The 17,865-nt window shown below is 39.8% G+C and overlaps 1 protein-coding gene across 8 annotated transcripts in view; it reads right to left on the bottom strand.

Moving 5' to 3' along the window:
- Positions 1 to 262: 262 nt before the first annotated feature.
- The window catches only part of YAP1 (Yes1 associated transcriptional regulator), a 108,539-nt gene continuing 90,936 nt past the window's right edge, over positions 263 to 17,865 (bottom strand). For 6 of the 8 annotated variants that reach the window (XM_032488271.1, XM_032488269.1, XM_032488273.1 and 3 more), the window contains 3 exons: positions 9,003 to 9,133; positions 5,517 to 5,629; positions 3,753 to 3,991 (listed from right to left, as the gene is read on the bottom strand). In XM_032488271.1, coding sequence (XP_032344162.1) covers positions 3,753 to 3,991; positions 5,517 to 5,629; positions 9,003 to 9,133 — 483 coding nt within the window. Of the gene's footprint in view, positions 3,992 to 5,516; positions 5,630 to 9,002; positions 9,134 to 17,865 lie in introns of all 8 variants that reach the window. The other 2 variants (XM_032488267.1, XM_032488275.1) reach the window with 2 other exon arrangements.

The following is a 17,865-nucleotide window of genomic DNA, read 5'->3' on the forward strand; positions in this document are numbered from 1 at the left end:
ACAGTAAAATCATTTAAGAATGAAGGAGACATGATTCTGCTACACACTATTATTGACGGGGATGGTCTGTAGGAAGATTCCAGAACATAAAGTTCAAAGAACTGTATCCATACTACAAGTCTCAAATGCCAAACTGACCTTAAGGTTAATCTGTCTACCAGTTGCCACTATAATCTCCTTTTATTACCAGTACTTGTTCTACTGGAAAACCATTAAGAATCCGAAAAAGTTTCGAATACATCAATCGTTAAAAACAACAAAGAAGAGTTTAAAGAAAGAATATATTTGAACCATATAAACAAACAAAAAGGTATTACATAAGAACAAATAATGTAACAATTTATGTAAGTACCTAACATAGAAGCATGCTCTTACATCTAAAACAAAAAATAAAAAGGTAACATTGGTACTCTCTATATATATTTGACAAGTGTGCATTAAAGAATTCTCTAATATAAAACATTTAAACTGTGGAGAATACTTTTTCAAGATACAGAAGACAATTGTTAAGATAGGCACACCCACAATTCTTATAAAAACGTGCTTATGAAGGATGCAATTCACCTGAGCACTCATTTCTCAGATGTGCAGAAGCTGTGAAATTGTTAATCACTGGCTACTGTCTCCCACTTTTGCACTCTTTTGAGTTTCAACACTGACTGGTAAGAATTATGAATTACACTGTGAATTAGTTTCTTTTTAGTGTTTCTGCCAAGGTTCCATATAGAATGCATCTATTTACTATGAACACTTAAAACAGCAACACTACTTGTATAAAAGTCACTTATGTTCTTTTTTTCCTTTTTCATAAAAGGCACTATGTTTAGAAAGTCGTTATTGCAACAAATAGTGCTCTGGAAAACCTGACATTCCAAATCAATGTGTTCCATCAACCATAAGTAGATCTAAGAAGCCCTAACTGGAAAGAACACAAATGTAAAAAGCTGATGAATTTAAAGATTATAAAATTGGTTTATTGTAAAAGCAATTCAAGAATACCCAGTTAAAATCTTATCCCAATGCCACCCAATACAACCAAGAAGCAGTTAAACACCTTTACATTAGGAACAAGGACATAAAACAAGAAAGACTACATCAAGGCTGTGATTCAAACTCAGAAAGAGAAAGGACTCTTAAGGTCTCCTTCAGGTCAGCACGGAGGGCACGTGAGCTCAGAGCGCCGTGTCTGCCGGGCACCATGGCGCGGCTACAACACTGAGGTACAACTGGGCACGTTGAAGTTGAGGGGAAATGAGGAACTCTGCATTTTTCTTTTGTGGGTGTACTTAGGTGATTGAAATTTTAGGAACAACTGCCTTTAATGACAGCAAGATGCAAGACAAGTCTTTATTGAAGAAAAAGAAGCTTATAAAGTTCTCTAGCAAGGTCCCACTAAGTCTTCACAACCCCCTCCCACATCCCCACCCCCTCCCCTAATCTAAAGCTACTCTGATGATACATAAGATCTTAATTTGTGGCTTAATGGCAAATTGTAGGCACTCCTTCCAAGTAGCTTTGATCTTCTGCACATAAAAAACCAACATGCTGTATCATCCACAAGCTCAATTATGCATTCTAGGCAGAATTTCATTACTGCTCTTAAAAAAAAAAAATCAATACATCTATACAGTGGCCATTTCCCCCCAGACTTAATTCAAGATTTAATCTTTCTGCTGTTTTCTTAATAGTCTTAAGAGTCAATTATTACGAATGAGCGACCTATGAATCATTATATACAACACAGTGATTGCATTTTGAGCACTGAAAGTATTTAATATAAAACTTCTTACTTCCAACTTTTGTACTCCTCTAAATTTAAGGGTCAAAATACTTAGATATTGTAGTTTAGAAAGAAGAAGGAAAAAAACCCAAACATTTATCTTCCCAAGCTGAGGCTTTTAATAGCAGTTTTAGACAGGAAAAGAGATTTTATGTCTGTTATAAACCCTTGAAAATAAGGGCTTATTCTAGAAACACTGAAAGACCCTTAATCACAGAGGTGCTAGCTGGTGCCACTATAATTCACAACCAAGTATTACTTCATAGCTTATACTGAAGAGTTGATTCATGCTCATTTTGTTCCTTTAAAAATACTCTTTGGAAACCATTATTACTCCTGTAGACACATACTCTAGTTATATCTCTTCCAGTAAAAACAAAACTATAATCATGATTATCTCTATTTCTTTGCTAAATTCAACTACCAATATACATTAATCTGATCACCTTCCCAGCTAACTCATAACCTTACAGTATTCTATTTCCTATCCAGGGTCAATTCTCAGCATACAGAAGTAGGAGCAAGTCTTATAAGTAAGAACAATCTTGTAGGAAATATTTCAATGTAGTCTTTAAAGTGTTCATTACAAATGAGAACTAAAGTACTAGAATTTATTTCCAAAACTAAGGCGAAGGTAAACTTTCAAAGCTAAAGGAAGGCAAACCACTAAATAAAGCTTACGTCTGTCATATACGTTATGAACCTAACTCAGTGATTTCCCGCCAAGACTGAAAGTCAGTCCGAGGCAGTAGCCAGGGGATAATAAAGCCATTTCTTGTTTGCTTCTTTCAAATTCATCAGATAATTTCCGCTGTGCGCCCAGAGGGCACACAGGACTCCTCTCACACTCTCCATAACGACAGTTCTTTCTAGAACACTAAACTACCACAAAGCATCTGCAGACTGCCCCAACCAGATTTCAACTACCTGTGAAATATCAACTACTAGCCGTGTGTTCTAAATGCATACATTCAAAGCTACCATTTTACAATAAATCGGGAAGTAGGGAAAACTTAAAAATACATTCTGCTATCACACTATCATAAACATTGTAAGTGTGTGTGTGGGTATATATAGAGAGAGCAGATAATCAAGATTTAAATAAGATGGTAAAAAACCAGGAAACGTAGATTTACCGAAGGAACTACAATAACTGTCCCAAGCTACGACTATGAACAAGCTCACTACTATGGTAGCGTGCCTAGGTTCTGGAAAAGGAAAAAAACAAAAACAAAAACAAAAACAATAAACCCACCAACCCAAACAAAAACAAACCCACAATAAAACCCACCAAAACCTATCCTAGAGTATGTGGCAATAATTAATATATTTCTATGGAAGTTGTCTCAGCCTTATAAGCTCCTAAAATAAAATCAAGGTCACTAGGTGACTAACGATAGCACTAGGAGGGGAAAAAACCCACTGAAAGTAAAACAGTCTTCAGCCTTGGTTTCAGCTCTCTCTTCAAATCAGCGCAAGTACTTAACATCAGATACAACATTTTTGGCTTTGTCAGACCAGTAAATTGTGTCTTTCCACCGGCCAAAGGCAGCTGAAGAAACAACTGCTTGAACAAACTAAATGCTGTGACATGAAGCATCTGACTTCCAAGTCTGAGTATTTAGTTAAATGATCGGTGAGTGTCTAACTGGGCAAAAGGAATGGCATCCATCATCCAAACAGGCTCACTTCCCCAGCCCCCAAAACAAACAGTAGTTATAATAGCAAAAGAAACAAAAAAAGTTTTTTTTTTTGATTCTTTAGAGCCAACTATGAAAGAGGTCAGCAATATATTAACAGCAGCAACGGACAAGGAAGAGCAGAACAGCGGGCGAGAAGAGTCTTGCTGGACGTTTGTTCATCTCTCTCTGTGTGAGCCAGGAGGCTGCAACCGGCTTGTTTGGGAATTTCAGGTATATGTCTTATCTCCTTAGATCCTTCACAGATTCAGAATTCAGTCTACCTGAGGGCTCTATAACCATGTAAGAAAGCTTTCTTTATCTAGCTTGGTGGCAGCCAAGACAGACTCCATGTCATTAAGGATGTCAGAGCTCAAAGCTTCTTGCAGACTTGGCATCAACTCCTCTCCTTCTATGTTCATTCCATCCCCCTCCAGTGTTCCAAGGTCCACATTTGTCCCAGGAATGGCTTCAAGATAGTCTGGGAACCGGTTCTGCTGTGAGGGTAGGGTGCTTTGGTTGATAGTGTCACCTAGTTGGAAAAGAGGGAGAGAGAGAGAGAGAGAATAGGTCCTTTTTGAAAAGCTAACATCAGAGCTGTGTCATGCGAGGATGCAGAAACGCACAGGCAAAGACGTGCATTCCTGACTGACCCTCAGCTGACACCCAGGGTTTATTTTAGGCTAAACAACCCACAGACAGCAAGAAAACAACACACATTTATTTAGTTTTGCTCCAACATTTGTTCAGATATTGAACCGACAGCTTGACTGCTTATTACTGTGTGCTGAGCACTGAAGGGGGTCATGAAAAAAAAATCCCCTGGAAAACTGTATACAGCGAGAGAGAAAGAACAAGTACGACACAAGAGCATCGCTACCTGCCTCTCTTCCAGACACGCACAGCATGATAAGATAAAATACAAGAACAAACGCTACAGACCCATCTTTCTCATGAGCACAGACTGGGGGACAGAATAAAACAAAAGAACTGGATGAAGCTACCCCACTCTTGGGAGATTCGCATTCACAACAGCAACAACAAGCCTCCCAGAAGTCCCTGGATAAATCCATCTTCCTAGCTTTGCTTCTGGGTCTCCTGAACTCACCTGGCCGAGGAACCTTTCTCGTCCACGACAACATCAGCATCCCTTAGCGCATCAACGGAGCACACTTTCAGCAAAACTAATATAAACCATTGTTATAAAGGTTTAGAGAAGAGAGAGATGAGGGTCAGAGGAGTGAGGAAGGGTGTTATGAATGAGACAGGTTTGAAGTGACTCCTACGGATGACTTAAGGTTTAGATGAGGAGAAGAGGGTGTGGATTCCAGGAGGCAGCAAAGCCCCAGGCTGGCTGAGCACAGGCACAGAAGACTTGCCAACACTGTCAGAAGCTGTTAGCTCAGGAACTAGCTAGCTGGAGAACGGCTTCATTTCCCTGCCAATTCGTGTGACTCCAGGGTCCCAGGTAAGCCACAGGAGAAAGGGTTCCTTAATTACCCCTGTGAGGCGGGTGTTTCTCAGCTCCCGCAAGACCCCTGCCCCTAACCATTCTAATATCTAACTTTATTCTACAATAAAGTGGGTGAGCCCCACCACCTCGCCTTTCCCACCTGGTTTCCTGAGCCCACATTGGACCAAAGGCCCTCACAAAAAAGAGAGAAACAAACAACGAATCATACGTAGAAAGAGACAGATGAATCACATATAGAGATCTTGCTCCAAAATTAAGAACACGGATCTATGTAACAGAGGCTTCTTTAAGGGTCCCCGACTGCCCTGCCAATTAACTCAATATTTTAAATGCTACAGTAAGTCATCTCATTAGTTTTGTTCAGATACAGCCCAGATATCCATGACATTTAAAAACTGGGAAAAGACTTAAATTTCAAAGGGCCATATAAAAACAAAGCAGGCTCAATCTGAACTGACGTTTACAGGATGTTGATCGGTTTTCTTCCGAATCACCTTTGCTCACGACAGCTGACTAGCCCTCGCAATGGAACGACTCCGTTGGACTGAGAGCTCGATTTCCCCGAGGAGTAAGGAACACCAACCTGTATCCATCTCATCAACGCTGTTCAAGAAGTCGTCCGGGGTTCGCGGGACACTGTAGCTGCTCATGCTGAGTCCGCTGTCTGTGCTCTCGTCTCGGGAGTGATAGGTGCCACTGCAAAGGACGGAGTTAAAGACCAACACAAAATTAAAAAAGAAAAAAAAAAAGATTTCAAAGTAAAAATAAACACCTGCTGAGTACCAGCATGATTCGCAAAGAGGATTAGTGCAAATTCCTGCCCTGCAGCCTCTGAAACAAGCACCTTCCTTTAGGGCCCGTTCAAAGGCCCTGTGCTCTGACCTGAAATAGACAAGCTCATCCTAACTGAAGCTGGCAACTCTGGGGGCCAAGACTGCCCCTAGGGTCCTGGCTTGGCAGCAGCAAGGGGAAAAGAAGATACTTAGTTTTTCCCAGCTGACAGAAAACTCTCTGTGTAGGTTTTCTCTCTCTAATACCATTTGAATCTAGGGGCTCGTCTGTTTCAAGGTCTCACTTCCCCACGCAGTGGCAGCCACAGGCACAGGTCAAAACACAGCCCCCAGGTGGGTGCAGAGGCAGGTCTGTACTGGACTCACGCTAAATTCCCAGCTCTCAAGCAGAGAGTTTAAGTCAGGAAAATCAACCCAAAATAAAGAACCAGAATTCCGTTTTGGACTGGGCCAAAACAGATGAGTCACTGCCGATAAGATAAGAATGCTCATAGCCTGATCTCCTTTGCTTCTGTTCAGGGGGGAAAACTCTAAACAAACACTTCAGCATAAGACAGGAGAACTGAGAGTTCCAGTTGAAAGAAAGATTAAAAACAAATCCCCAAAACTACAAAGGCACATACCCTGAGAAAAACAGAAAAATATGAGCCAAGACAGATTTTTACTTCAGGCTAAATAAAAAGCTTCCCAGATTTACATACAAGTATGGTAAATATCCTCAGAATATTACTTTCATAAATGGAACATGTCCCTAAGCTAGCAGCATGCAGACACCAGGTGGCATCAACTAAAACTGGGGTTCTACTAACTCTAGAAAATCTTACAGCAAAGTGTGAAATACATGCAACTATTATTCCTACTGGTCTCTGACGACACTGTGAGCTTTAACTCTCCCCACAGCTTCGACATTTAAACAGCTGTCTAGCTTACACAAAAGTAAAAAGGCAAAAAAATGACTAAGCTTTAAAAACCAGCTCTAACAGTTGCCCAAGACTGAAAGCTCAGTCCCTCAAATTTCCTTCCCAAATTACTCAATGCCTTCTCCGCCTTCTCCCTCCCCTTCACTCTGCGTACTGCAACCGCTGGTTTACGCTGACGCTTCTGCCAGATTCTGGCAAGATTCAAAAGCCTCACACAGATTCAAGAAAACACAAATTTGCCTCTGAGACCTTTTGTATACAATGCAGCCACTTCGGAGAAGGTCTCAGGATGTGGTTTGTTTTATTTTGCCTGTCCTGATCTGGGACAAAGGCCTGGGCCTAGTTATCAGTCTATTCCCACTGCTAAGCAAGAGGGGAACACATCAAGACACTTAGGACTCTGTTACGGAAGAGCTGAATTTACACAGTTGTTCAGAGTTCCTTCCAAGCCACAGGGGAAGCACACAGGCATTCGTTAAGGACAGAGTTCACAGGGCCATTTCCCTGATTAGAAGCTGCTCCCAGCACAACCCCACTGCCTGCAGCCCCCCGCCCTCCGTCAATAAACACTCAATGGGCATCTGCTACTACGAGACAGGCGTTAGACTAGGCTCTGAGGATACAGAGGTTAACAACCACCACCTCCCTGCAACTGACGGGGTGAAGAAATACTCTAAGGAGCCATATACATCAGCTGTGCGGCAGAGTGCTTTCAGAACAAAGAGGAGAAAGCTTGTGAAGCACCGGGGAGAGGCCATGCAGGGGACAGGGGAGCTGTCCCTGAAGGATCTCGGAGTAGAAGGGAGATAAGCGGACGTTCCACACTGAGAATCAACTCGACGGCAAGGGAGGGGAACAAGTGTTTCCAGCTTAAGGAATACGTACAGATGGACTAACAGGCAATGCAAAACCATCAAGAATTTCTGAACAGAGAAATGCCTATAGTCAGATGTGCGCTTTAGAAACCGGGGTTACTACAGAGAGTGGACATAGGACTTTGCCCTGAGACGAGTAACACTGGTGATGTTCCATTCTGAATTTCACCAGAAAATAGCGTCTTAAACTGTAGCTCAGTTCCCATCAAAAGTTTTAAGAAAGAGTCTGCACAAATGACTGTCAGGAGGAGATGCGTTTTTCTAAGTGGCCTAATTTTGTCCTCAGGTCAGTACAAGCCTTCAGTAAGAGAGGCACTGAAATTATACTGATCTGAGTTTCCTTGTGGAAAAAAATAGTTCTGTGGCTAGACCTTTGCTGATTAACGTCAGTTTACGCTCAGAACTGTAATCGTATATAAATACACTCAGTGCAGAACTTTCAACCTTGTGTGCCAGAAGAGTATATACAATCTAAAATAGATTTTAGATGGCCCTCAAAACCAAACCTACCAGTGAGGGCATAAGCACTAATCTTAAGAGAGCAAATGATGGGAAACCCTACTGTGCTAAGTATTTTGGTACAAGATATTTTGTTTTTCTTAGGATCATGAAGTTCTTTCAGTTCAACTGGTGAGAACTGAAAGGATAGCATTAACAGCCTTCCTAAACCAGAAAACCTCTATTTTTAAAAGTGCATCGTTTAAAAGTGGTTAAAAAACAACAACAACAACAGAAGACCCAAAGGCACAAAGACCAGAAAGCATTCGTTCCACATTTTTAAAAACTGGAACTCCATAAATATTTTACCACCTAGAAGAATGAACTTAGTCAAATCTTAATTTTAAATGGCTTTCTAGGCGACAAATATGATCTGCCTCAGCTTGCAGTTTTGAAACACAGCGCTACGTATAACATCTTTGTAATACGCCTGAGACCCAAGATTTGTGGTAATTCACTAAAAAGCATTTCCTATACTACGTTTATTTCAAATACTCTTTAATATTAATGCATTTTTTTGAAAGAGGCACCACCTTGCTTTTTATCTCCTTGAACATGAGGCCTTACAGTGCTGCAGTGGTGAAACCTCTCAGGCTGAACACTTGGGTGGAAAGTTCCTTCCACTGATCTTTACAATGTGGCCCTAAGTAGGTTTGAGATGCAGCTCATTTGTTTTCACAGAAAGGCATTCACATGTTCCTTCACGAGTCTGTACGGAACTGTCAGCCAACAGCACAGGCAGCCCGCACACACGTGACTCTGAATCAGAGTCCCCTCTACAAGCCTGAACAGCACCCTTCCTCTCACAGGAGGCGGCCTTTAGTCCGCACGTTTTATTGTAGCCTCGCCATTTATGGAGAGATTCATTTACAGCTATGGGTCTTGGCCCACACAGACGTTCAAACAGCTTATTACAAGTACCAGAGAGAATCATCTGAAAGCCATGATCTGTTTCAGATGCTGGCCCACAGCAGCCTTCACCAACCTGTTAAGAAAGGGATCTGAGCTATTGGTCGTCATTGTTCTCAATTCCTGAGACATCCCAGGAGAAGATACTGGATTTTGAGTCCCACCGTCCTGCTCCAGTGTTGGCAACTGGCTACGGAGAGCTAATTCCTAGAAAAAAACCGACACAAACAAACAGAATCAATCCAATGATTAATAACCACATACATCTAAAGTTGAAATACTCATATCTAGAAGTTACTGAGCTTCCCAGTCAGAAACACCAGGTTCTTCTATCCATTTCAAGTGACTGGAAATCAGATTATATAAACTGAAAGTTCATCTAGTCTTATGAACCCCCCGAACATATATACTCAGCTACTTGGTTTCATTTTGTTATTTTCTTATTCTGGTGAATATTCCCAAATCCTTCCTTTGGTGTGGGATGTCAAGTCTGGTCTTTAAAAAAAGAATTCTTAAAGTTTATTTTTACTCACCAACCCTCATATGGTTTTGCATGTTTGGCATCAGTAAAAAAAAAAAAAAAAAAAGACAAAGTCAGAAGAACAGTGTTTGATGATTTACTGTAAGACACCAACCCCCACCCCCACCCGGCACCCTGACTGCCCTCCTGCAACATTTTACACTTTGCTATCAAGTGCCTCATTTCGGCTTCAGGTTTTTCTATCTTGAGTGATCTTCAGGTGCGTCCAACAATTTCTCAGCAGGATTCTATATGGAAACTGAGCAAAAGCCATGGGCCACCACGACCCTGATGGTGTCAGAAGGCCTGCCTCAACCCACTCCCAAACATTCCAGGCCTCAGCTTTGTATCTGCCCAGGACTTCAAGGCTCGTTCACCTCTTTCTGGCCAATGTACACCTTCGCTACCACTCTGCCCTTTTTCTCGCCTTCTCATCCGTTCACTGTTCCTTTCCCTAAGAATTTTCACTGTGCGTCTCGAGCTCTCATAAACATCAACTTCACTAAAGCAACAACTCTCTCTCCCTCAACATTTTTGGTTTGATCTGAGATATGCCTCTTTATCACAGAGGACGCTGTCCCACTCCCAGCAGCCTTCCTGAGCCGAGCCTGCTCACTGAGGCACACACCCGCCAACTCCAGGGTCCTCGCTCCCGGTCACCACGGCGTCCACAGGAGTGAAGATGCTCTCTGAGCCCTGCACCCCACTTCTAGACTACGTGCAGTTGCCACTTCTTCATGCCCTCTGGGTACACTATCCTTTAAATGGGTTTCTTAATCAGAGGATCATGACAGCATGCAGAGGGTCTGTGAACTTGGATGGAGGAAAAAAATTACACCTTTATTTTCACTAACGTCAAAATGAAATTTACCATTTCCTTCCATCATAAATATAGGCAACAAACGGTAGTATTTATGATGTCTGACTTTCTACCAACAGAAGACAATTTCATATCATGCTATAGCTGTTGCAAGTATCTTAAAATACCATTCACGATAGTTACTACTTCATGATAGATAGTTACTACTTTCAGTGATAGTTACCTACATAATCTATCATTGAAATTCCTGGATCTCTAAACTGCAACAATACTGACTGCTTCACCACTGTATTTCACTCATTAACTCCCTTGGTCACACCCTGGAACTGGCTTAGAAATTCCCTGCCCAGAAATCTTCTATGCACTCACTCCACTTTCTGGGGCTGCATTTTTTCCCTCCACCCAGTGCCTTCTGCCTCCTACTGTTCCAGCCATTAGCTCCCTTTCCCTACAAGCTTGAACTCAGGGTTGATCATTTTAAATACATATGAGTATCTTTCTGATTCCTGAAATTTTATCTCAACACAGTAAGTTCCAACTATGAATTGATACTAAAACTGCGCTTCCTTCATTTCCACACTGTTGTAAGTTAATAGTCTTTGGCCCTGGCTGGGCCCCTAGTACCACTCACTGATTTTCTGGGGGAGGGGAGGGGTCCTTGGTCAGTTTTTTCTCACATTCACATGGTCACTACTCCAAATCTAGCACACTCTCTTCAGCCCCTATCCACTCAAGTCCTTTTCTGTCTCTCTTTCATTTAAGTAAGAACATTGAGGTCGTCAGGGACCATCTGTGGTGCTCTGGATCCTCCTGACATCCCGTCCTGCTCCCCTAAAGCCATCTTCATTCATACTCACCTTTATAACTTTTCTTCCAGTCTCAAAAAATGGGTTTCTCCCCACCTCCTCCTGTTCTAGGTCAACCCACATCTTAGTAGCTTGTTTATTTGTTTCCTCTGAATCTTCTATCTTCGACATCCCCCCACCCCACCCCATTCTCATCTTACAAAGTGAGAAGTGGCTTTAAAACAAGGACAGTGCACCACCTGCAGGGCTGCAACATGACATCTTCTTGGTACCATGCTTTTTCATATACTCTTCTCTTGACTAGACCACTTTGCTTTCATATTATTTAACACCAGTTACCTTCTCTAGGTAATACTCCAGGATAATCTCATCTCCATCTTAGGACTGGATTAGAATAGACAGATAGACATTATGTCTTTAACACTGAGCATTCGTGTGTAACATGATCTTAGCACTTATCACATGACATTGTAATCTTTTTTTCATTATTTCTTCTCTGTCCCTTAAGGACACACAATGAATAAATGAATGATTGTTTTGGAGCCATAACACACTAGCTTCTTATACTCTGAAGAATTTATGTTGCTACTAAAATCTGAGGATGTTAAAAGCAAATACATTTTATTATTTTTTAATTTTTATTTTATTTTATTTTTTTGAGTAAAGGTAGATTTATTCAGAGAGATACACTGAAAGGCAAGAGAAAGGCCACGAGGTGTGGGGGTTGGGTGTTCAGATTGAAAGTAGGTACACACTCCATAGACAGAGTGCGGGCCGTCTCCAAACGGGGAGAGAGAGGTGGCAGCCGCAAATACACTTTAAAATGAATAAAATTATAGGCCCTGGATGAGGCTGATGCCCAGGGTTTTATGAGGAAGCTGCAGATCTTTCCAAACATAGGAGCGTTTGTGAATATCCTGAAAAGAGCCTCTGTGGCTCTCTATCAAAGAAGGCATGCTCGGGGGTCTGTGTGCCGAGTTTTGAACTCCTTGCAGCCCAAAGCAAGATCATGACATGTCACTAACTAGTAAATCATTACTGGAATAACTGAACAAGTTGGCTATAATGTTCACACTGCTTTCATAATTTTTTATTTTATAAAAAATAAAGTTCCCACTTTTTCCAAGATTATTTTATGACGCTAAAGCTACCTGTCATGTGCAAAATCTCTATGCTTTTGCCACTTTGAATTTTGACCCATTGCTTGTTCAAAGCTGTCAAATTTTTACTTTTTGCTGCCTTTAACAACTGGATTTCTACTGTCAGCAGGCACTGCAGAACCAACTATCCACACTCACAAAGGAAAGCAGAGCCGTGGATGAGCAGGCAGATCGTTCCAAGCTGCCTAAGAATGCACCCCGCCCCCTGAAGGGCCATGGAAACACACTTCTCATCAAATCTACATTTGAGCTGGTAACTAACCTAGAGGTTCACCTGAGCTGAACTTGAAAGGATCAAGAGGAAAAAACGCCACTTTATGTACTGGTGGTGGTGGCAGGACAGTGTTATCAGTATTATGAACTAAATAGTGAAGAATTCGTCATGAAAACAAATACAATGTGATAAGGCCAATGATATAAATTAACATATACATAGATTATAGAAACCATACGCCAGGTATGAATATTCAGCTCAGTCTTGAAACTTCTAGTTACAGGAAAAACAAAGAAGCAAACAAACCAAAAACCAACCTAAGGTTGATTAGATGTCTTAAGTAATTTTTGAAGTTGTATTTAGGCATAATTGATACATAATAACTTACACATATACAATCGCAAATGGCTACATCCTTACATAGCTCAGTATTTGCTGAAGACAAAAGTGCTTTAAGTAACTAACGTTGACTTGGTGGCCCCTCCCCAAGTCATTTATTCTTTTGTTAATATTTTCATCTGCTGTGAAAGTAATTTATTTCCCTAGGTTCAATATGGAAGATAAAAACGTTTTTGTCGATACCTTAAAGAAACGGTTAACAACTGCGGAGGAAAACTGTATGAATTTATGGAGAAGGCCCACCCAACTCCCCCCGCCTTCTTAACGTATGACTTTGGAGTTCAGGTGAATGTGAAAACAGTACTTCCACTTCAGCATCAACACACACACGCGTGTGTGCACACACATTCACACAGAGATCACAGGAGTGACGTGGAAATCTGTGCAAGTGCCCCGCTCTGTGCTTCAGCTGGTCAGATTCTGAAGGAGCGTGAACACGGAGTCGGAGCTAACTGAGACAGCTCCTCCCCAGGCTGTCCTATTGCCAGCAAGGAACAGTTTAACTGTGAGTTTTCATCGTGAGTAAACTTTATAATTCCTTGTATTCTCAGCCAAGTACTGTAAATGTGAAAGAGAATACACTGCATAAAATTAACAATTTTAGAAGTAAAATGTTGAACATTTGGTTCAGAGTTGTACAGCCATTTTGCTAGTGACTTAGAGGAAAATAATTATTTTCATATGGATAAGTATGAAATGAAGTTACATAAACTGAATGTATTTCATATAGACTTTCTCTATTACATATTTTAAAATAATGCCTGTCTGTATGTACCTATACAAATAAACCTATTCTACTGCAACAGTTTTATCAAAACACATTTTTTGGTGAATATGAACATTATTTTGCAAGTGAGTATATCTGGCATAGCTGTTTTAAAAATCAGCCTTGGGACCTAATTGGATTGTCTACAAAAACTGATTTCAGTTGAAACAGTTCATGTTGAAAGTTATGTCTATCTCTAAGGAGTTTTTCACCCTGACAAATATCTAAAATTAGAATACTGAGCTAAAAATAAAAGTTTGTTAAGCTTCTCTTTTCCCAAAGGTAGTAAGAATAAATAGTTTGACAGACTTTCAAAAATGGAGAAGTAAGCAAGTTATAGGAAATCCAGCCAAAATTTAATCATGCTTCTGTATTTCAAAGGTCAAATATTTCTTTTAGAGCATTTGACTTTTTCTAAAGGAAGCAAGTATTTTTAGCTCATTTTCTTCTGTAATAATACAAAAATGTGGTGGCTTTTCCCATTGAGCTTATAAATCTTAGCTAATCTGGGACGAATGTGGAGTCAGAGCTATCAGCATTGTAAGTACAACCGACAGTCCCAGCTTGGCCTGGAGGGAACTTTTCTTCGGGATGTTTTATAAAGGAAAACACGATTTGCCTGGTTCATACAGTGGACTTTTATGGGCACAGGATCCAGCCATAAGCCACTGGCCCTTTTTATATTTCCTTCCTCTCATTTAACTAGCAGTATAATTTCCCATAAGGTGAAAAAAAAAAAGACACTTTAAGATAATATATATCTGGTAGTTAAAGTATTTTGGCCCCATATAAAATTGAAGCTGTGGTTCACATCATTCAGAAAAATAAGGAGAAAGGCAGTAGAAGTTAGCAGTCTGGAAACATTTAGAAAAATTTAGGCTCTTAAATTCTTAGAGTATGTAGGAGAAATGAAAGCATATGTTTACACAAATTTAAAATTTAGAAACAAGTCGAATGTTTATCAATAAATGAACTGATAACTGTAGTACATCTACAATGGAACACTAGTTCGCAGTGAAAAGGAATGAACTACACAGATACAACATGAATGAATCTCAAGATAATCATACTAGGTTATGATTCCATTTGTAGAAAATTCTATAAAATATAATGTCAACTTTAATTACTTTCTTAAAGCAATTTTATCTTTAGCAAATACGAAACTATGTAAGAACGTATGTATCATTTTTGGGTAACACATGGCACACAAGTGAAGGTACCCCTCTCCCCAACCCAATCAATTTGTTTAAGGTGGGTTAGTTTAGTGAACTAGAAATTCAAATTTAGAAATGGAGAATAACTCTATAAAAATATACATCTTATGAACAATTTGTCTTAGCAATAGCAGTTTACATCAACTCTAAAAACAGAAGGAAAAAAGAGTCATTTCTTCCAACTGTTGAAGACAGGCCTTACCATACCCTATTTTCCAAAACAGCTTCAGTCACAGAATATTTCATTATTTTGGAAGTTATTAAAACATGTAGCCAGTGCTTAGAATGTTTTTTGTTTTTTAATATCTGTACCATTTACCAAAGTATCTTTAATTTCAGAATAATCGTTTTGACTAAAGAAATGTGTATCCATGGATTTGGGGATGGTTATGAGAACTACATGATAACCCTAAATCTGAGACGAGATCTGCAAAACAGATGTGTAGTTTGGTGTTCCGAGCATCGTCCTGAGATTTAACACTCTTTCTGACAGATCTCTGGAATAAGGCCTTTTGTAATTTGTGTTATTTAATTATGGTCTCAATTTAAGTAATAAAGTTATTACAGCATTGTTCAAATTATCACAACCTTAATGATTAAAACAAGATAACCTGTTAGGAGCACTCAGGGTGTGAGGTTATCTCTCCTGTTCTCTTATATTAAGTTTTCAATATGCCCATTAAAAATAAAACCGAAAATGTTCATGAAGAACACCTAAATGAATCTACGATATATTCAATATTAGGACTTCAAAAAGAAGAGATAATCAGTCTTGGAGAAAGTATTAACTGGATTCTGAAACTGCTAACCTAAGAGACAGTTCAGACGGAAAAAAAAGTAAAAACTTTGCTCTTATTAAGTAAATTCAGGAAAAAAAATTAAGGTGTTATTTTCACATGGCTCTGAAAAGTGGAATTATTTTGCTCTATTTGACTAGAACTACGACGTCCGAATGTAAAGTTACCACCGTGGGCTAACAGTGTGGTACAGAATACCCTCAACACAACGCTGTGGGTTTTTTACTCATTAAACCAGTAACCGACCCTGATGTACATTCCTTACTATCCGTAAGGAACGGCAACTACACAATACTCACTAGTTGGAACATATTTATAGCTATAATTTCTGTGAATATTTAAAAATTACTTGCTCAGAAATAATGTATCTATGTACAGCAGTCTTGTTTCTATTTTCTGGGTGGTTTCAAGAATTCTGATGAAGGCACTTGGGGACCAGTTTTGACCAAGGCCTTGTGAAGGAGTCAGTAAGAGGGAAGGGGAAAAGCCAGGCTCTCGTTATGGGGAGAGCTCGCAAGTGGAGTCACGGCACCCAGGCAGGGGAGTGTGCACTCTGTGGAAGGAAGGTAACTGGCTTAACCAGAATTCAGAGGGAGAAAGAAGGCTACTGACCGCAGACCATGAATGAGCTAGGCTGCAGAGTTTAGGCTTGATCTCATAGGTATTAGGGAACCACAGGAATTAAGAACCACATTCTTAAGCATAAGAGAAGATAAAAACATTCATACTCGGGGGTGGGAGGGGCTATCCTCCTCAAACTGTCAGTATCAAAAGACCTTGAAACAGAAGCTGGGATGCATTCCTACGCTACTCTCTCAAAGGTCTCCCTCCAGTTCACAAAGGAGCAGCTGATGCATTACAAAGAGATACACCTAGAAAACTGAGCGCCATATACATGCTCAATCTCACAGAGCAAAGATGATGTTCACAGCTTCTAAAGTGTTTTTTTTTCCCCCCTGAGAATAGAAATTGCTTTAGGAACAAAAATAGTGAATAATCAAAATGAAATTAAAAAATTTAAAGATCTACGAGGACACGTTTTTTCCAAAAGTTCTGCAAACTCTGACAAATTAAGGTAATAGTTTCCCTCTTTAAGAAGTTATACTAATGCCATTAAAGTTGTCTTAATTTTTCAGAATTTTGCATTAACCTTACCCATACTGACACTAGTTTACCTGACCAGAGAACCCTACAATATAGACATGTTTTGTTAATCTTGTTCAGGAGTACTTAAAGACAGCTTTTGAAATAAGTAGTTTGTAAATATTTTGAAGTTTGGTACTTTCCCATAGCCCTCAGCTCTGAGGCATATAATCATAAATAACAGCCTCAATTTCACACTGCCTGTTAACTCATCTGTACCAAATTCTATTAGAAAAGTTAAAAAAAAAAAAAAAAGGAGTGCCTGGGATTCAAATATTGAATGAATCTAGTCCTCGTTCTTTATTTTTTTATTTAGTCTGTTCTTTGATACTGAGAGGTTCTTCCTGGCTTTCTTGATTATCCTGATAACCATATTTAAAGCCATCTTCACTTAAGATATGGCCTTTCTTTGTGGAATCTTCCCTGACACCTACCTTAAGATCATCTAAAAAATACGCAGGACGAGAAGAACACAAATGCGTGCTTGACACAAACACCACCAGACCCCATGTATTCGAGCAACTCCAAATTCAACCCTACACTGGAATCTCACGCATTCCCACAACTGTGCCAGGTAAACACACTGACGACTAAGGCTTACACAAGCAGCATTTTCCACACATGCAAAGTAGATTTTAAAACACCCACCTCTTTTAGGTTTCCTGTTCTGGCTTAGGAATTAACTCTGTAATGTTATTACCACATACATTTAATAGAATTTTAATTTATTAGCCTTACCTTTTCTAAAGCTTTACTTCTAAAAAAGGTATCTAAAAACTCCTGGTGCTTTTAAGGAGAGCAACTACTTACACTGACACTGATGTATGAAATAAAGACTTAGACGTATTTAATTGATCAGATTTAGGGGTTAAGATCTCAGTAGCTGGGGTGGGGAAGGAAACAATTTCAAAACACTTTCAGCTTGGAGAACTTCTTGTTTGATCCCAAATCTCATTTGAGTTAATTTGTGCTCTTATATTACCTTCCACTTCATTATCACAAATAAAAGAAACTTCTTTCAGAAATACTTTCAGAGAAGAAGCAAGGGAAAAATGTCTTCGCTCTATAAAGATCCACAGCTCTGGTGCTCTTCCCAGTCA

This window comes from Camelus ferus, chromosome 10, assembly GCF_009834535.1.
Source record: "Camelus ferus isolate YT-003-E chromosome 10, BCGSAC_Cfer_1.0, whole genome shotgun sequence".
Classification (NCBI taxonomy): Eukaryota; Metazoa; Chordata; class Mammalia; order Artiodactyla; family Camelidae; genus Camelus; species Camelus ferus.